The 14678-nt window shown below is 46.3% G+C and overlaps 1 protein-coding gene across 1 annotated transcript in view; it reads left to right on the forward strand.

Moving 5' to 3' along the window:
• Nucleotides 1–14678, forward strand: part of LOC115115930 (contactin-5) — a gene marked incomplete at its 5' end in the record, with an annotated part of 417179 nt that overhangs the window by 211065 nt on the left and 191436 nt on the right. Inside the window, one exon of the mRNA XM_065000650.1 lies at nucleotides 14520–14622. Within this exon, the coding sequence (XP_064856722.1) occupies nucleotides 14520–14622 (103 nt within the window). The remainder of the gene's footprint in view (nucleotides 1–14519; nucleotides 14623–14678) is intronic.

Here is a 14678-nt window from a genome sequence, read left to right on the forward strand (position 1 = left end):
CCTCCTCACCCCTCTCCCTGGACCCTCCTCCCCTCTCTCCCTGGACCCTCCTCACCCCTCTCTCCCTGGACCCTCCTCACCCCTCTCCCTGGACCCTCCTCAACCCTCTCCCTGGACCCTCCTCCCCCTCTCCCTGGACCCTCCTCCCCCCTCTCCCTGGACCCTCCTCACCCGCCTCCCTGGACTCTCCTCACCCCTCTCCCTGGACCCTCCTCACCCCTCTCCCTGGACCCTCCTCACCCGTCTCCCTGGACCCTCCTCACCCCTCTCCCTGGACCCTCCTCACCCCTCTCCCTGGACCCTCCTCCCCTCTCTCCCTGGACCCTCCTCCCCCTCTTCCTGGACCCTCCTCACCCCTCTCCCTGGACCCTCCTCAACCCTCTCCCTGGACCCTCCTCAACCCTCTCCCTGGACCCTCCTCACCCCTCTCCCTGGACCCTCCTCACCCGTCTCCCTGGACCCTCCTCACCCCTCTCCCTGGACCCTCCTCACCCCTCTCCCTGGACCCTCCTCCCCTCTCTCCCTGGACCCTCCTCCCCCTCTTCCTGGACCCTCCTCACCCCTCTCCCTGGACCCTCCTCAACCCTCTCCCTGGACCCTCCTCAACCCTCTCCCTGGACCCTCCTCCCCCTCCCTGGACCCTCCTCCCCTCTCTCCCTGGACCCTCCTCACCCCTCTCCCTGGACCCTCCTCACCCCTCTCCCTGGACCCTCCTCAACCCTCTCCCTGGACCCTCCTCAACCCTCTCCCTGGACCCTCCTCCCCCTCTCCCTGGACCCTCCTCCCCTCTCTCCCTGGACCCTCCTCACCCCTCTCCCTGGACCCTCCTCAACCCTCTCCTTGGACCCTCCTCCCCCTCTCCCTGGACCCTCCTCACCCCTCTCCCTGGACCCTCCTCACCCGCCTCCCTGGACCCTCCTCACCCCTCTCCCTGGACCCTCCTCACCCCTCTCCCTGGACCCTCCTCAACCCTCTCCCTGGACCCTCCTCACCTGTCTCCCTGGACCCTCCTCACCCCTCTCCCTGGACCCTCCTCACCCCTCTCCCTGGACCCTCCTCAACCCTCTTTGCAAATAGTCTGGGCAGCCATTTGACCAGATGTTCAGGAGTCTTATGGCTTGGGGAAAGAAGCTGTTTAGAAGCCTCTTAAACCTAGACTTGATGCTCCGGTACCGCTTGCCGTGCAGTAGCAGAGAGAGCGGTCTATGACTAGGGTGGCCTTCCTCTGACACAGCCTGGTATAGAGGTCCTGGATTCCAGGAAGCTATTACCCTCTGTAGTGCCTTGCGGTCGGATGCCGAGCAGTTGCCATACCAGGCAGTGATGCAACCAGTCAGGATGGTGCAGCTGTAGAAACTTTTGAGGATCTGAGGACCCATGCCAAATCCTTTCAGTCTCCTGAGGGGAAATATGTTTTGTTGTGCCCTCTTCACGACTGTCTTGGTGTGCTTGGACCATGTTAGTTTGTTGGTAATGTGGACACCAAGGAACTTGAAGCTCTCAACCTGCTCCACTGCAACCCCGTCAATGAGAATGGGGGCGTGCTCGGTCCTCTTTTTCCTGTAGTCCACAATCATCTTCTTAGTCTCGGTCCCGCTGAGGGGGAAGTTGTTGTCCTGGCACCACATGGCCAGGTCTCTGACCTCCTCCCTATAGTCTGTCTCATTGTTGTCGGTGATCAGGCCTACCACTGTTGTGTCATCTGCAAATGTAATGACGGTGTTGGAGTCGTACCGGGCCGTGCAGTCATGAGTGAACAGGGAGTACAGGAGGGGACTGAGTATGCACACCTGAGGGGCACCTGTGTTGAGGATCAGCGTGGCGGGTGTGTTGTTACCTACCTTTACCACCTGGGGGCGGCCCATTAGGAAGGATCCAGTTGCAAAGGGAGGTGTTTAGTATCAGAGTCCTTAGCCTATTGATGAGCTTTTAGGGCACTGTGATGTTGAACGCTGAGCTATAGTCAATGAATAGCATTCTCACATAGGTGTTTCTTTTGTCCAGGTGTGAAAGGGCAGTGTGGAGTGCAAAAGACATTGCATCATCTATGGATCTGTTGGGGCAGTATGCCAATTGGAGTGGGTCTAGGGTTTCTGGGAGGATCGTGTTGATGTGAGCCATGACCAGCCTTTCAAAGCACTTCATGGCTACAGATGTGAGTGCTATGGGTTGGTTGTAATTTAGGCATCTTACCTTAGTGTTCTTGGGCACAGGGACTATGGTGGTCTGCTTAAAACATGTTGGTATTACAGACTCAGACAGGGACAGGTTGAAAATGTCAGTGAAGACACTTGCCAGTTGGTCAGCGCATCCTCGCAGGACAGGTCCTGGTTATCCGTCTGGCCAAGCGGCCTTGTGAATGTTGACATGTTTAAAGGTCTTAATCACATTGGCTACGGAGAGTGTGATCACAGTCTTCTGGAACAGCTGGTGCTCTCATGCATGTTTCAGTGTTATTTGCCGTGCAGCGAGCATAGAAGTAGTTTAGCTCATCTGGTAGGCTTGTGTCACTGGGCAGCTCTCGGCTGTGATTCCCTTTGTGGTCTGTAATGGTTTGCAAGCCCTGCCACATCCGACGAGCGTCAGATCCGATACAGTACGATTAGATCTTAGTCCTGTATTGATGCCTTGACTGTTTGATGGTTCGTCGGAGGGTATAGGGATTTCTTAAAAGCTTCCAGGTTAGCGTCCTGCTTCTTGAAAGCGGCAGCTCTACTCTTTGGCTCAGTGTGGATGCTGCCTGTAATCCAAGGCTTCTGGTTGGGGTATGCACGTACAGTCACTGTGGGGATGATGTCATCGATGCACTTATTGATGAAGCCAATGACTGATGTGGTGTACTCCCTGGAACGTATTCCAGTCTGTGCTAGCAAAACAGTCATGTAGCTTAACATCTGCTTCCTCTGAAAACGTTTTTATTGACCGAGTCACTGGTGCTTCCTGCTTTAATTTTTGCTTGTAAGCAGGAATCATGAGGATAGAATTATGTTCAGATTTGCCAAATGGAGGGAGAGCTTTGTACGCGTCGCTGTGTGGAGTAAAGGTGGTCCAGAGTTCCTTTCCCTCTGGAATCACATTTAATAACATGCTGATAAACATTTAGTAAAGCGGATGTAAGTTTCCCTGCATTAAACGAGCCCTATGGACTACAACTTTAGACAAACATATTATTTCCATCAGCCCTATAGACTACAGCTTGAGACAGACACATTCCTCCCATCAGCCCTATGACAGATTTACTGTCATAATGATGTGATTCCCAGGTGGAAACCTAGGTCTCACATCTTTAGACAGACACATGACTCCCATCAGCCCCATAGAGTACAGCTTTAGACAGACACATGACTCCCATCAGCCCCATAGAGTACAGCTTTAGACAGACACATGACTCCCATCAGCCCTATAGAGTACAGCTTTAGACAGACACATGACTCCCATCAGCCCTATAGAGTACAGCTTTAGACAGACACATGACTCCCATCAGCCCTATAGACTACAGCTTTAGACAGATACATGACTCCCATCAGCCCTATAGAGTACAGCTTTAGACAGATACATTCCTCCCATCAGCCCTATAGACTACAGCTTTAGACAGACACAATACTCCCATCAGCCCCAGACAACTCTTTAACGTTACCCAGGTTGAAGTGACACTACCAAGTGTTTGGTTTCACACACTGCACCCTTCTAAGCCCTGACATTTCCAGAACATGAACCATGTGTTTGTGTGAGTGCTGTGTATGGATCAATAGTGTTGTTATAGACTGTAACCTTTATCATGCCCTTATATAAACCAGGTGTGATTTAATGATGGACCCTAGGGAAAGCTTTGAAACTGAAAGATTTCAGATTGATTTCCTTCACCTCTAAACTCTTTCATTCATTTTAACATTGACTTCCTCCTCTCAATGAAAGAGCAGGTCTTCTCTCTCCCTGTCATCATGACCTCATCATGACGTGATTCCCAGGTGGAAACCTAATGGCAGATTGACCGTCATCATGACGTGATTCCCAGGTGGAAACCTAAAACCTTAAAACAACTTAAAAATGTGACTTTTGAGAAACATGGATGGTTTAATTCTGATGTGCGACTGTGAGACCTAGTTGCATAGATTTGGAAGACGTTTTTAGAAAGGAAAATTTTTCTCAGACCTGCAAATGCAACGATATATTCATGCAATGCTTTTACTATAAAGGAAATGTTTCCACCCCTGCTCTTGTCCACAGTGGTCTGCGAACCCACAGCATTCTGGCCCGCAGTCCTGTGTGCTAATCATAATTCCTGCTTTGCCATGTAACGCTTAGAGGATGAAGAGCAGTTCTAAAACTGTCTCAGAAAACTGTTTCTAAAACTCCAAGAAGTGAACTAAAACGGTAGTTCTCTGCAATCCACTTTGTTTTCATGAATATTTTGGATATAAGGGATGGTCACTTGTATTTCTTCAAACATTCAGGGAGGTTTTCATTAGAATATATTTAGCTAAAGTGAGGGCCATTTCGGTAGAATATATTTAGCTGAAGTGAGGGCCATTTCAGTAGAATATATTTAGCTGAAGTGAGGGCCATTTCAGTAGAATATATTTAGCTGAAGTGAGGGCCATTTCAGTAGAATATATTTAGCTGAAGTGAGGGCCATCCATTTCGGTAGAATATATTTAGCTAAAGTGAGGGCCATTTCGGTAGAATATATTTAGCTGAAGTGAGGGCCATCCATTTCGATAGAATATATTTAGCTGAAGTGAGGGCCATTTCAGTAGAATATATTTAGCTGAAGTGAGGGCAGAGAGGTCAGATTATCTCCATGTAGCCCTTTTATTTTTTTAAAATACAACCCACTAGAAGCACAGACTGGAGTATAGATTGCAATCAAAACAGTATCAAAATGGATGAGCCATTTATATTAAGCAGTGCCTTGCATAAGTTCCCAACCCCCTGCACGACATTATCTGCAACACTTTTACAACTCCAATGTCTCCTAACAAATTAATCTCCCAGTGGGAGCTGTGTGCTCCCACTCTGACACTCTGTCCCTAACACAGGAACTCATCAATCCTGTCTGTCTGTCTAACTGCCCATCTCTTCCATTCTCCTAATTTCCTCCTGTTGCGTTGTGACGGGAAGATCCATGACTTTACCGCAGGGGTGTAACAGAGCCCAGATGCAGTGAGGCGGGTTTGATTAAGAGTGTTAGAACCTGGACAGGACAGAGGTGAGGCAACACACAGATCCAGCTTGAGCTTCTAAACCTCTAAGGTAATTACCATCCACTTGCTCTGGGGCACAGATACCAGCATCTCATTGGTCAGCGGCATAGATTGCACGCTCCAATTGGTCAGATTCCAGCAGCTGTGGGCAGACACAGCTTGCAGGCCCCGAGGGGTTCAGAGTAAGGTGTGCCAATGTCATTTTCAGCCTTTTAGACACAGATTCTCAGTACATAAGGCCGAGGCTGAATAAGTGGGCGGCTTACCAAAAACTGTGGCTGTCAAGAAAACGTTTGGTGTAATGGGCTGTACAGCCTTGAATTAGACACGTTTTTGTTCCGGATGAGAGATGCTACCGTTAGTACCGACACTACCCCGAGCACACCCTGTACTCAAGTACCCCTCCTCAAGAACCTCACCAGACCATGATATCTAAACAGGACTGCCAGCCTGTTTACGTGAGCAGGTCCCCTTCTCATTTTCCACCTTTGTAAATGAGAGGAACAATCCAATTTACTATGGTAACTAGTTTAGAATTCTGTACATCTCTAAGGAGCATTTCACAACAACAAGATTATGCAAATCCAGTCAGAAAGAGAGAGTAGCTGTAGCTGGAAGGGACATTGTATCTCATAAATACATCCTGCCACATCAACCACTTCCGCCAACCGCTACCTGCTTTCCGGGCATGAAAGTCCTTTTCATCAAAACGCATTGGGAACCTGGGAACGCATTCTCAATGGTCCTCTGAAACCTTGACAATGACAAGCTCCTGTGATGTGCTAGGTGCTGATGGACGGTCCTCTGTTTAGTCAAACGTATTAAAACCCTGAGATGAGAGAGTGAGAGACACCTTAATCGAACAGCTCTCCTCTCTCCAGGACCACCGTCCCAGCCTAGACCCCTGAGACGCTTTTATAAAAGACCTAGGATCCCATTCACCACTGAAGACCATTGATTCAGTTTATTTTATGCAGGAGAGATGATTTCCCTGATGGCTGGTTTCATCAAAGCACATTGTGTGTGTGTGTGTGTGTGTGTGTGTGTGTGTGTGTGTGTGTGTGTGTGTGTGTGTGTGTGTGTGTGTGTGTGTGTGTGTGTGTGTGTGTGTGTGTGTGTGTGTGTGTGTGTGTGTGTGTGTGTGTGTGTGTGTGTGTGTGTGTGTGTGTGTGTGTGTGTGTGTGTGTGTGTGTGTGTGTGTGTGTGTGTGTGTGTGTGTGTGTGTGTGTGTGTGTGTGTGTGTGTGTGTGTGTGTGTGTGTGTGTGTGTGTGTGTGTGTGTGTGTGTGTGTGTGTGTGTGTGTGTGTGTGTGTGTGTGTGTGTGTGTGTGTGTGTGTGTGTGTGTGTGTGTGTGTGTGTGTGTGTGTGTGTGTGTGTGTGTGTGTGTGTGTGTGTGTGTGTGTGTGTGTGTGTGTGTGTGTGTGTGTGTGTGTGTGTGTGTGTGTGTGTGTGTGTGTGTGTGTGTGTGTGTGTGTGTGTGTGTGTGTGTGTGTGTGTGTGTGTGTGTGTGTGTGTGTGTGTGTGTGTGTGTGTGTGTGTGTGTGTGTGTGTGTGTGTGTGTGTGTGTGTGTGTGTGTGTGTGTGTGTGTGTGTGTGTGTGTGTGTGTGTGTGTGTGTGTGTGTGTGTGTGTGTGTGTGTGTGTGTGTGTGTGTGTGTGTGTGTGTGTGTGTGTGTGTGTGTGTGTGTGTGTGTGTGTGTGTGTGTGTGTGTGTGTGTGTGTGTGTGTGTGTGTGTGTGTGTGTGTGTGTGTGTGTGTGTGTGTGTGTGTGTGTGTGTGTGTGTGTGTGTGTGTGTGTGTGTGTGTGTGTGTGTGTGTGTGTGTGTGTGTGTGTGTGTGTGTGTGTGTGTGTGTGTGTGTGTGTGTGTGTGTGTGTGTGTGTGTGTGTGTGTGTGTGTGTGTGTGTGTGTGTGTGTGTGTGTGTGTGTGTGTGTGTGTGTGTGTGTGTGTGTGTGTGTGTGTGTGTGTGTGTGTGTGTGTGTGTGTGTGTGTGTGTGTGTGTGTGTGTGTGTGTGTGTGTGTGTGTGTGTGTGTGTGTGTGTGTGTGTGTGTGTGTGTGTGTGTGTGTGTGTGTGTGTGTGTGTGTGTGTGTGTGTGTGTGTGTGTGTGTGTGTGTGTGTGTGTGTGTGTGTGTGTGTGTGTGTGTGTGTGTGTGTGTGTGTGTGTGTGTGTGTGTGTGTGTGTGTGTGTGTGTGTGTGTGTGTGTGTGTGTGTGTGTGTGTGTGTGTGTGTGTGTGTGTGTGTGTGTGTGTGTGTGTGTGTGTGTGTGTGTGTGTGTGTGTGTGTGTGTGTGTGTGTGTGTGTGTGTGTGTGTGTGTGTGTGTGTGTGTGTGTGTGTGTGTGTGTGTGTGTGTGTGTGTGTGTGTGTGTGTGTGTGTGTGTGTGTGTGTGTGTGTGTGTGTGTGTGTGTGTGTGTGTGTGTGTGTGTGTGTGTGTGTGTGTGTGTGTGTGTGTGTGTGTGTGTGTGTGTGTGTGTGTGTGTGTGTGTGTGTGTGTGTGTGTGTGTGTGTGTGTGTGTGTGTGTGTGTGTGTGTGTGTGTGTGTGTGTGTGTGTGTGTGTGTGTGTGTGTGTGTGTGTGTGTGTGTGTGTGTGTGTGTGTGTGTGTGTGTGTGTGTGTGTGTGTGTGTGTGTGTGTGTGTGTGTGTGTGTGTGTGTGTGTGTGTGTGTGTGTGTGTGTGTGTGTGTGTGTGTGTGTGTGTGTGTGTGTGTGTGTGTGTGTGTGTGTGTGTGTGTGTGTGTGTGTGTGTGTGTGTGTGTGTGTGTGTGTGTGTGTGTGTGTGTGTGTGTGTGTGTGTGTGTGTGTGTGTGTGTGTGTGTGTGTGTGTACAGAAAGCAGTCTACTACACTAATGATACAGCTTCCCTGACTATCTATTTAGAGTTTCTATATTGTTCCTGTGCTATTGCCAATTGTGTCCCTCTCTACGGCATGCAGAGCTGCGGCCCTCAGCAAAACAAGAGGAACATCCCCACATCCTTTCAAATGAATATCTGATTTCATGTTTATGTACACATAAGTGTGTGAAATATTAGATCATTTGCAGGTGGCGTACCTGAGTGTTCATGAACTACAGATCTAAACCATGAGGTTTCCACCTGGGAATCACGTCATGATGACAGTCAATCTGCCCATTAGGTTTCCACCTGGGAATCACGTCATGATGACAGTCAATCTGCCATTAGGTTTCCACCTGGGAATCACGTCATGATGACAGTCAATCTGCCATTAGGTTTCCACCTGGGAATAACGTCATGATGACAGTCAATTCTACACACACTTATCATGTGTAGTGTGTGTAGTGTCTGTCTTATCATGTGTAGTGTGTGTAGAGTGTCTGTCTTATCATGTCTAGTGTGTGTAGTGTCTGTCTTATCATGTGTAGTGTGTGTAGAGTGTCTGTCTTATCATGTGTAGTGTGTGTAGAGTGTCTGTCTTATCATGTGTAGAGTGTCTGTCTTATCATGTGTAGTCTGTGTAGAGTGTCTGTCTTATCATGTGTAGTCTGTGTAGAGTGTCTGTCTTATCATGTGTAGTGTGTGTAGTGTCTGTCTTATCATGTGTAGTCTGTGTAGTGTGTCTGTCTTATCATGTCTAGTGTGTGTAGTGTCTGTCTTATCATGTGTAGTGTGTGTAGAGTGTCTGTCTTATCATGTGTAGTGTGTGTAGAGTGTCTGTCTTATCATGTGTAGAGTGTCTGTCTTATCATGTGTAGTCTGTGTAGAGTGTCTGTCTTATCATGTGTAGTGTGTGTAGAGTGTCTGTCTTATCATGTGTAGTCTGTGTAGAGTGTCTGTCTTATCATGTGTAGTGTGTGTAGAGTCTGTCTTATCATGTGTAGTCTGTGTAGAGTGTCTGTCTTATCATGTGTAGTATGTGTAGAGTCTGTCTTATCATGTGTAGTGTATGTAGAGTGTCTGTCTTATCATGTGTATGTGTGTCCATATGGTGTATTTTTATTTTAAACCCACAGTTTCATCACCTGTCGGGATGGCTGGTCACACGATCTTGCAGGTGAAGAAGACAAATGTGGAGGTCCTGGGCAGGCGTGGTTGCACGTGGTGTGCGGTTGTGAGGCCAGTTGGTCGTACTGCCAAATTCTCTGAAACGACGTTGAAGGCAACTTATAATAAAGAAATTAACATTCAATTATCTTGCAACAGCTCTGGCGGACATTCCTGTGGACAGCATGGCAAATGCATGCTCCCTCAAAACTTGAGATATCTATGGCATTGTGTTGTGTAACAAAACTGCGCATTTAATAGAGTGGCCTTATATTGTCCCCAGCGCAAAGTGCACCTGTGTATTGATCCTCCTGTTTAATCAGATTTTTGTTCGTATGGAACAATTCTGGGATTTTTTATTTCATCTCATGAAACACCAACACTTTACATTTATATTGTTGTTCAGTCTATTTATTGTGTTTGTTTGGACAAAATTTTATTAATAGTGGTTGAATATCACATATTTAAACTATATAATTTAATAGTGGTTGAAAATGTTAACAGTGGTTGAATTTCACATGTTTAAACCAAATATTTGAATAGTGGTTGAAAATGTTGATGGTGGTTGAAAATATCCAACACTAGTTAGTTGTCTTACTATACAATGTTATTTGGGTCAGTAAGCGTTTCTTGGTGTTCATTTGAGATTTTCTCCAATGGTTCCAAAGGAATACTAAGGTCTACTTTGATCAAGACTGGGATTTAAAGGGGCTTTGACTGGCTCAGTAGCTGACTAGCTTGAGGAAGGCATGAAAAACAAATACATTTAGGCTTAAATCAATAATAAATAATAATAATAAATCAATTGGGACATAAAACAGTCAGTCACAATTTGTGTTTTTCAGAGTACACAAAACCCAGAAAGCATTCCATTATTTAAATGCTCTGGTTCTGCAGATTTTTGACATTGAATATATTGTGAAATAAAACAGGTGAAATATTGCACATTTATTAAAAGAAGAGGGCTTCTTTGCAGCCATATAAGTGTGTGGAATGAGATTGAAATAGAAGAGTGGTTTGGGACAAGCATTGTAAAATGTCTTGTAGGCAACATGTACAGTCAGTCCCCTATAACACAACATGTACAGTCAGTCCCCCACATCTCAACATGTATAGTCAGTCCCCTATATCTCAACATGTACAGTCAGTCCCCTACATCTCAACATGTACAGTCAATCCCCTACATCTCAACATGTACAGTCAGTCCCCCACATCTCAACATGTACAGTCAGTCCCCTATATCTCAACATGTACAGTCAATCCCCTACAACTCAACATGTACAGTCAGTCCCCTGTATCTTAACATGTACAGTCAATCCCCTGTATCTTAACATGTACAGTCAGTCCCCTACATCTCAACATGTACAGTCAGTCCCCCACATCTCAACATGTACAGTCAGTCCCCTACATCTCAACATGTACAGTCAGTCCCCCACATCTCAACATGTACAGTCAGTCCCCTATATCTCAACATGTACAGTCAATCCCCTATATCTCAACATGTACAGTCAGTCCCCCACATCTCAACATGTACAGTCAGTCCCCTATATCTCAACATGTACAGTCAATCCCCTACATCTCAACATGTACAGTCAGTCCCCTATATCTCAACATGTACAGTCAGTCCCCTATATCTCAACATGTACAGTCAGTCCCCTACATCTCAACATGTACAGTCAGTCCCCTACAACTCAACATGTACAGTCAGTCCCCTATTTCTCAACACGTACAGTCAGTCCCCTATATCTCAACATGTACAGTCAATCCCCTACATCTCAACATGTACAGTCAGTCCCCTACATCTCAACATGTACAGTCAGTCCCCTACATCTCAACATGTACAGTCAGTCCCCTACATCTCAACATGTACAGTCAGTCCCCCACATCTCAACATGTACAGTCAATCCCCTACATCTCAACATGTACAGTCAGTCCCCTACATCTCAACATGTACAGTCAGTCCACCACATCTCAACATGTACAGTCAGTCCCCTACATCTCAACATGTACAATCAGTCCCCTACATCTCAACGTGTATAGTCAGTCCCCTATATCTCAACATGTACAGTCAGTCCCCCACATCTCAACATGTACAGTCAGTCCCCTACATCTCAACATGTACAGTCAGTAGCCCACATTTCAATAGAATCCTATTCCCTGTGGGGGGAGGCTGTGTGAAAAGTGAGGGTGTGTGTGTGCGTGCATGTGTGCGTGCTCGCTTGCATGCGTACGTCAGCATGTGGTCATCCATCTGTCCTTCCGTCAGTGAGTGTGTATGTGTCTGTCTGGTACCAGCAGTATGTGCTTCCTGAAATATGTTGCAACCGATGGTCACTTGCTATATCTGTGCGGAGTGTAATCATTTAAACTGTTTGTATGTCTGTGTATGAACTCATGAAAAGGTCTGCAGATGAAGGCATGTTGAAGCTTTGTGGCTAAACATGTGTAATGTTGGTTGTAGTAATGGATGCTAGCAGCAGAAGGTGTTAGTAATGGATGCTAGGTGTTAGTAATGGATACTAGCAGCAGAAAGTGTTAGTAATGGATGCTAGCAGCAGAAGGTGTTAGTAATGGATGCTAGGTGTTAGTAATGGATACTAGCAGCAGAAAGTGTTAGTAATGGATGCTAGCAGGAGAAAGTGTTAGTAATGGATGCTAGCAGCAGAAGGTGTTAGTAATGGATGCTAGGTGTTAGTAATGGATGCTAGCAGCAGAAGGTGTTAGTAATAGATGCTAGCAGCAGAAGGTGTTAGTAATGGATGCTAGCAGCAGAAAGTGTTAGTAATGGATGCTAGCAGCAGAAGGTGTTAGTAATGGATGCTAGGTGTTAGTAATGGATGCTAGATGTTAGTAATGGATGCTAAGTGTTAGTAATGGATGCTAGCAGCAGAAGGTGTTAGTAATGGATGCTAGCAGTAGAAGATGTTAGTAATGGATGCTAGGTGTTAGTAATGGATGCTAGCAGCAGAAGGTGTTAATGTCTGCTAGCAGCAGAAGGTGTTAGTAATGGATGCTATCGGCAAAATGTTTTAGTAATGGATGCCAGCAGCAGAAGGTTTTAGTAATGGATGCTAGGTGTTAGTAATGGTTGCTAGGTGTTAGCAATGGATGCTAGCAGCAGAAGGTGTTAGTAATGGATGCTAGCAGCAGAAGGTTTTAGTAAGGATGCTAGCAGTGGAAGGTGTTAGTAATGGATGCTAGGTCTTAGTAATGGATGGTAGGTGTTAGTAATGGATGCTAGGTGTTAGTAATGGATGGTAGCAGCTGAAGGTGTTAGTAATGGATGCTATCAGCAGAAGGTGTAAGTAATGGATGCTAGCAGCAGAAGGTTTTAGTAATGGATGCTAGGTCTTAGTAATGGACGCTAGGTGTTAGTAATGGATGCTAGCAGCAGAAGGTGTTAGTAATGGATGCTAGCAGCAGAAGGTTTTAGTAAGGATGCTAGCAGTGGAAGGTGTTAGTAATGGATGCTAGGTCTTAGTAATGGTTGGTAGCAGCAGAAGGTTTTGGTAGTGGATGCTAGCAGCAGAAGGTGTTAGTAATGGATGCTAGCAGTGGAAGGTGTTAGTCATGGATGCTAGGTCTTATTAATGGTTGCTAGCAGCAGAAGGTGTTAGTAATGGATGCTAGGTGTTCGTAATGGATGCTAGGTGTTCGTAATGGATGCTAGGTGTTCGTAATGGATGCTAGGTGTTAGTAAAGGATGCTAGGTGTTAGTAATGGATGCTAGGTGTTCGTAATGGATGCTAGGTGTTCGTAATGGATGCTAGGTGTTAGTAATGGTTGCTAGGTGTTAGTGATGGATGCTAGCAGCAGAAGGTGTTAGTAGTGGATGCTAGCAGCAGAAGGTGTTAGTTATGATGCTAGCAGTGGAAGGTGTTAGTAATGGATGCTAGGTCTTAGTAATGGTTGGTAGCAGCAGAAGGTTTTGGTAGTGGATGCTAGGTGTTCGTAATGGATGCTAGGTGTTCGTAATGGATGCTAGGTGTTAGTAATGGATGCTAGGTGTTCGTAATGGATGCTAGGTGTTCGTAATGGATGCTAGGTGTTAGTAATGGATGCTAGGTGTTAGTAATGGATGCTAGGTGTTCGTAATGGATGCTAGGTGTTCGTAATGGATGCTAGGTGTTAGTAATGGTTGCTAGGTGTTAGTGATGGATGCTAGCAGCAGAAGGTGTTAGTAGTGGATGCTAGCAGCAGAAGGTGTTAGTAATGATGCTAGCAGCAGAAGGTGTTAGTAATGGATGCTAGGTGTTAGTAATGGATGCTAGATGTTAGTAATGGATGCTAGGTGTTAGTAATGAATGCTAGCAGCAGAAGGTGTTAGTAATGATGCTAGCAGCAGAAGGTGTTAGTAATGATGCTAGCAGCACAAATTGTTAGTAATGGATGCTAGATGTTATGGATGCTAGGTGTTGGTAATGATGCTAGCAGTAGAAGGTGTTAGTAATGGATGCTAGCAGCAGAAGGTGTTAGTAATGAATGCTAGCAGCAGAAGGTGTTAGTAATGATGCTAGCAGCAGAAGGTGTTAGTAATGGATGCTAGCAGCAGAAGGTGTTAGTAATGATGCTAGCAGCACAAAGTGTTAGTAATGGATGCTAGATGTTATGGATGCTAGGTGTTGGTAATGATGCTCGCAGCAGAAGGTGTTAGTAATGGATGCTAGCAGCAGAAGGTGTTAGTAATGGATGCTAGGTGTTAGTAATGGATGCTAGCAGCAGAAGGTTTTAGTAATGGATGCTAGCAGCAGAAGAGTAATCCATAGGCTTGTGAACTGTATTATTTAGTGTTCCGCATGAGTAACGAGACCCAAGCAGGCCTGTTAACCCTCCTACACACACACACTGCCTTAACTTAGCTTAACCCCAGGAAGAGAAGCTGCTGCCTTGGCAGATACAAATACACAAACAGACATGCACACACACTAGGATACCCCAGGCGCCAAGCATCATCAGTACATTTCTACCCAATGCACTTCTGCGTCTTTGTCATCTTAACATCTGTACTACAGATTCAACACAGAGTGGTAATGGGGTGTGATTCCAGATGAGGGAAGGTGTGTGTGTGTGTGTGTGTGTGTGTGTGTGTGTGTGTGTGTGTGTGTGTGTGTGTGTGTGTGTGTGGTTTTGTGGTTGTGTGTGTGGTTAACATACAATTTTTATCTCACATTTCCCAGACAGTCTTTCTTCAGCCGCTGTCCGTGTAACTTCTAGCTAGGGGAGATGGCATGGCTGGGGAATGGATGGTGTTTGATGTCCTGCTGATCACTAAACTTGATATCACTTCTCTCTTCTGTCATCTTTTGATTTACAGGTATAATGGGAGAATATGAGCCTAAACTCGAGGTGCATTTCCCCCAGTCTGTCCTGGCTGCCAGAGGAGTCACCGTGAGTCTGGAGTGTTTCGCCCTGGGGAAGTAAGTACAGAAACATCCAAGCTGTTTGATCCTCTGAACATCCACATATCTCCGTT

The sequence above is a fragment of the Oncorhynchus nerka genome, linkage group LG14, assembly GCF_034236695.1.
Source record: "Oncorhynchus nerka isolate Pitt River linkage group LG14, Oner_Uvic_2.0, whole genome shotgun sequence".
In the NCBI taxonomy this organism is placed as follows: Eukaryota; Metazoa; Chordata; class Actinopteri; order Salmoniformes; family Salmonidae; genus Oncorhynchus; species Oncorhynchus nerka.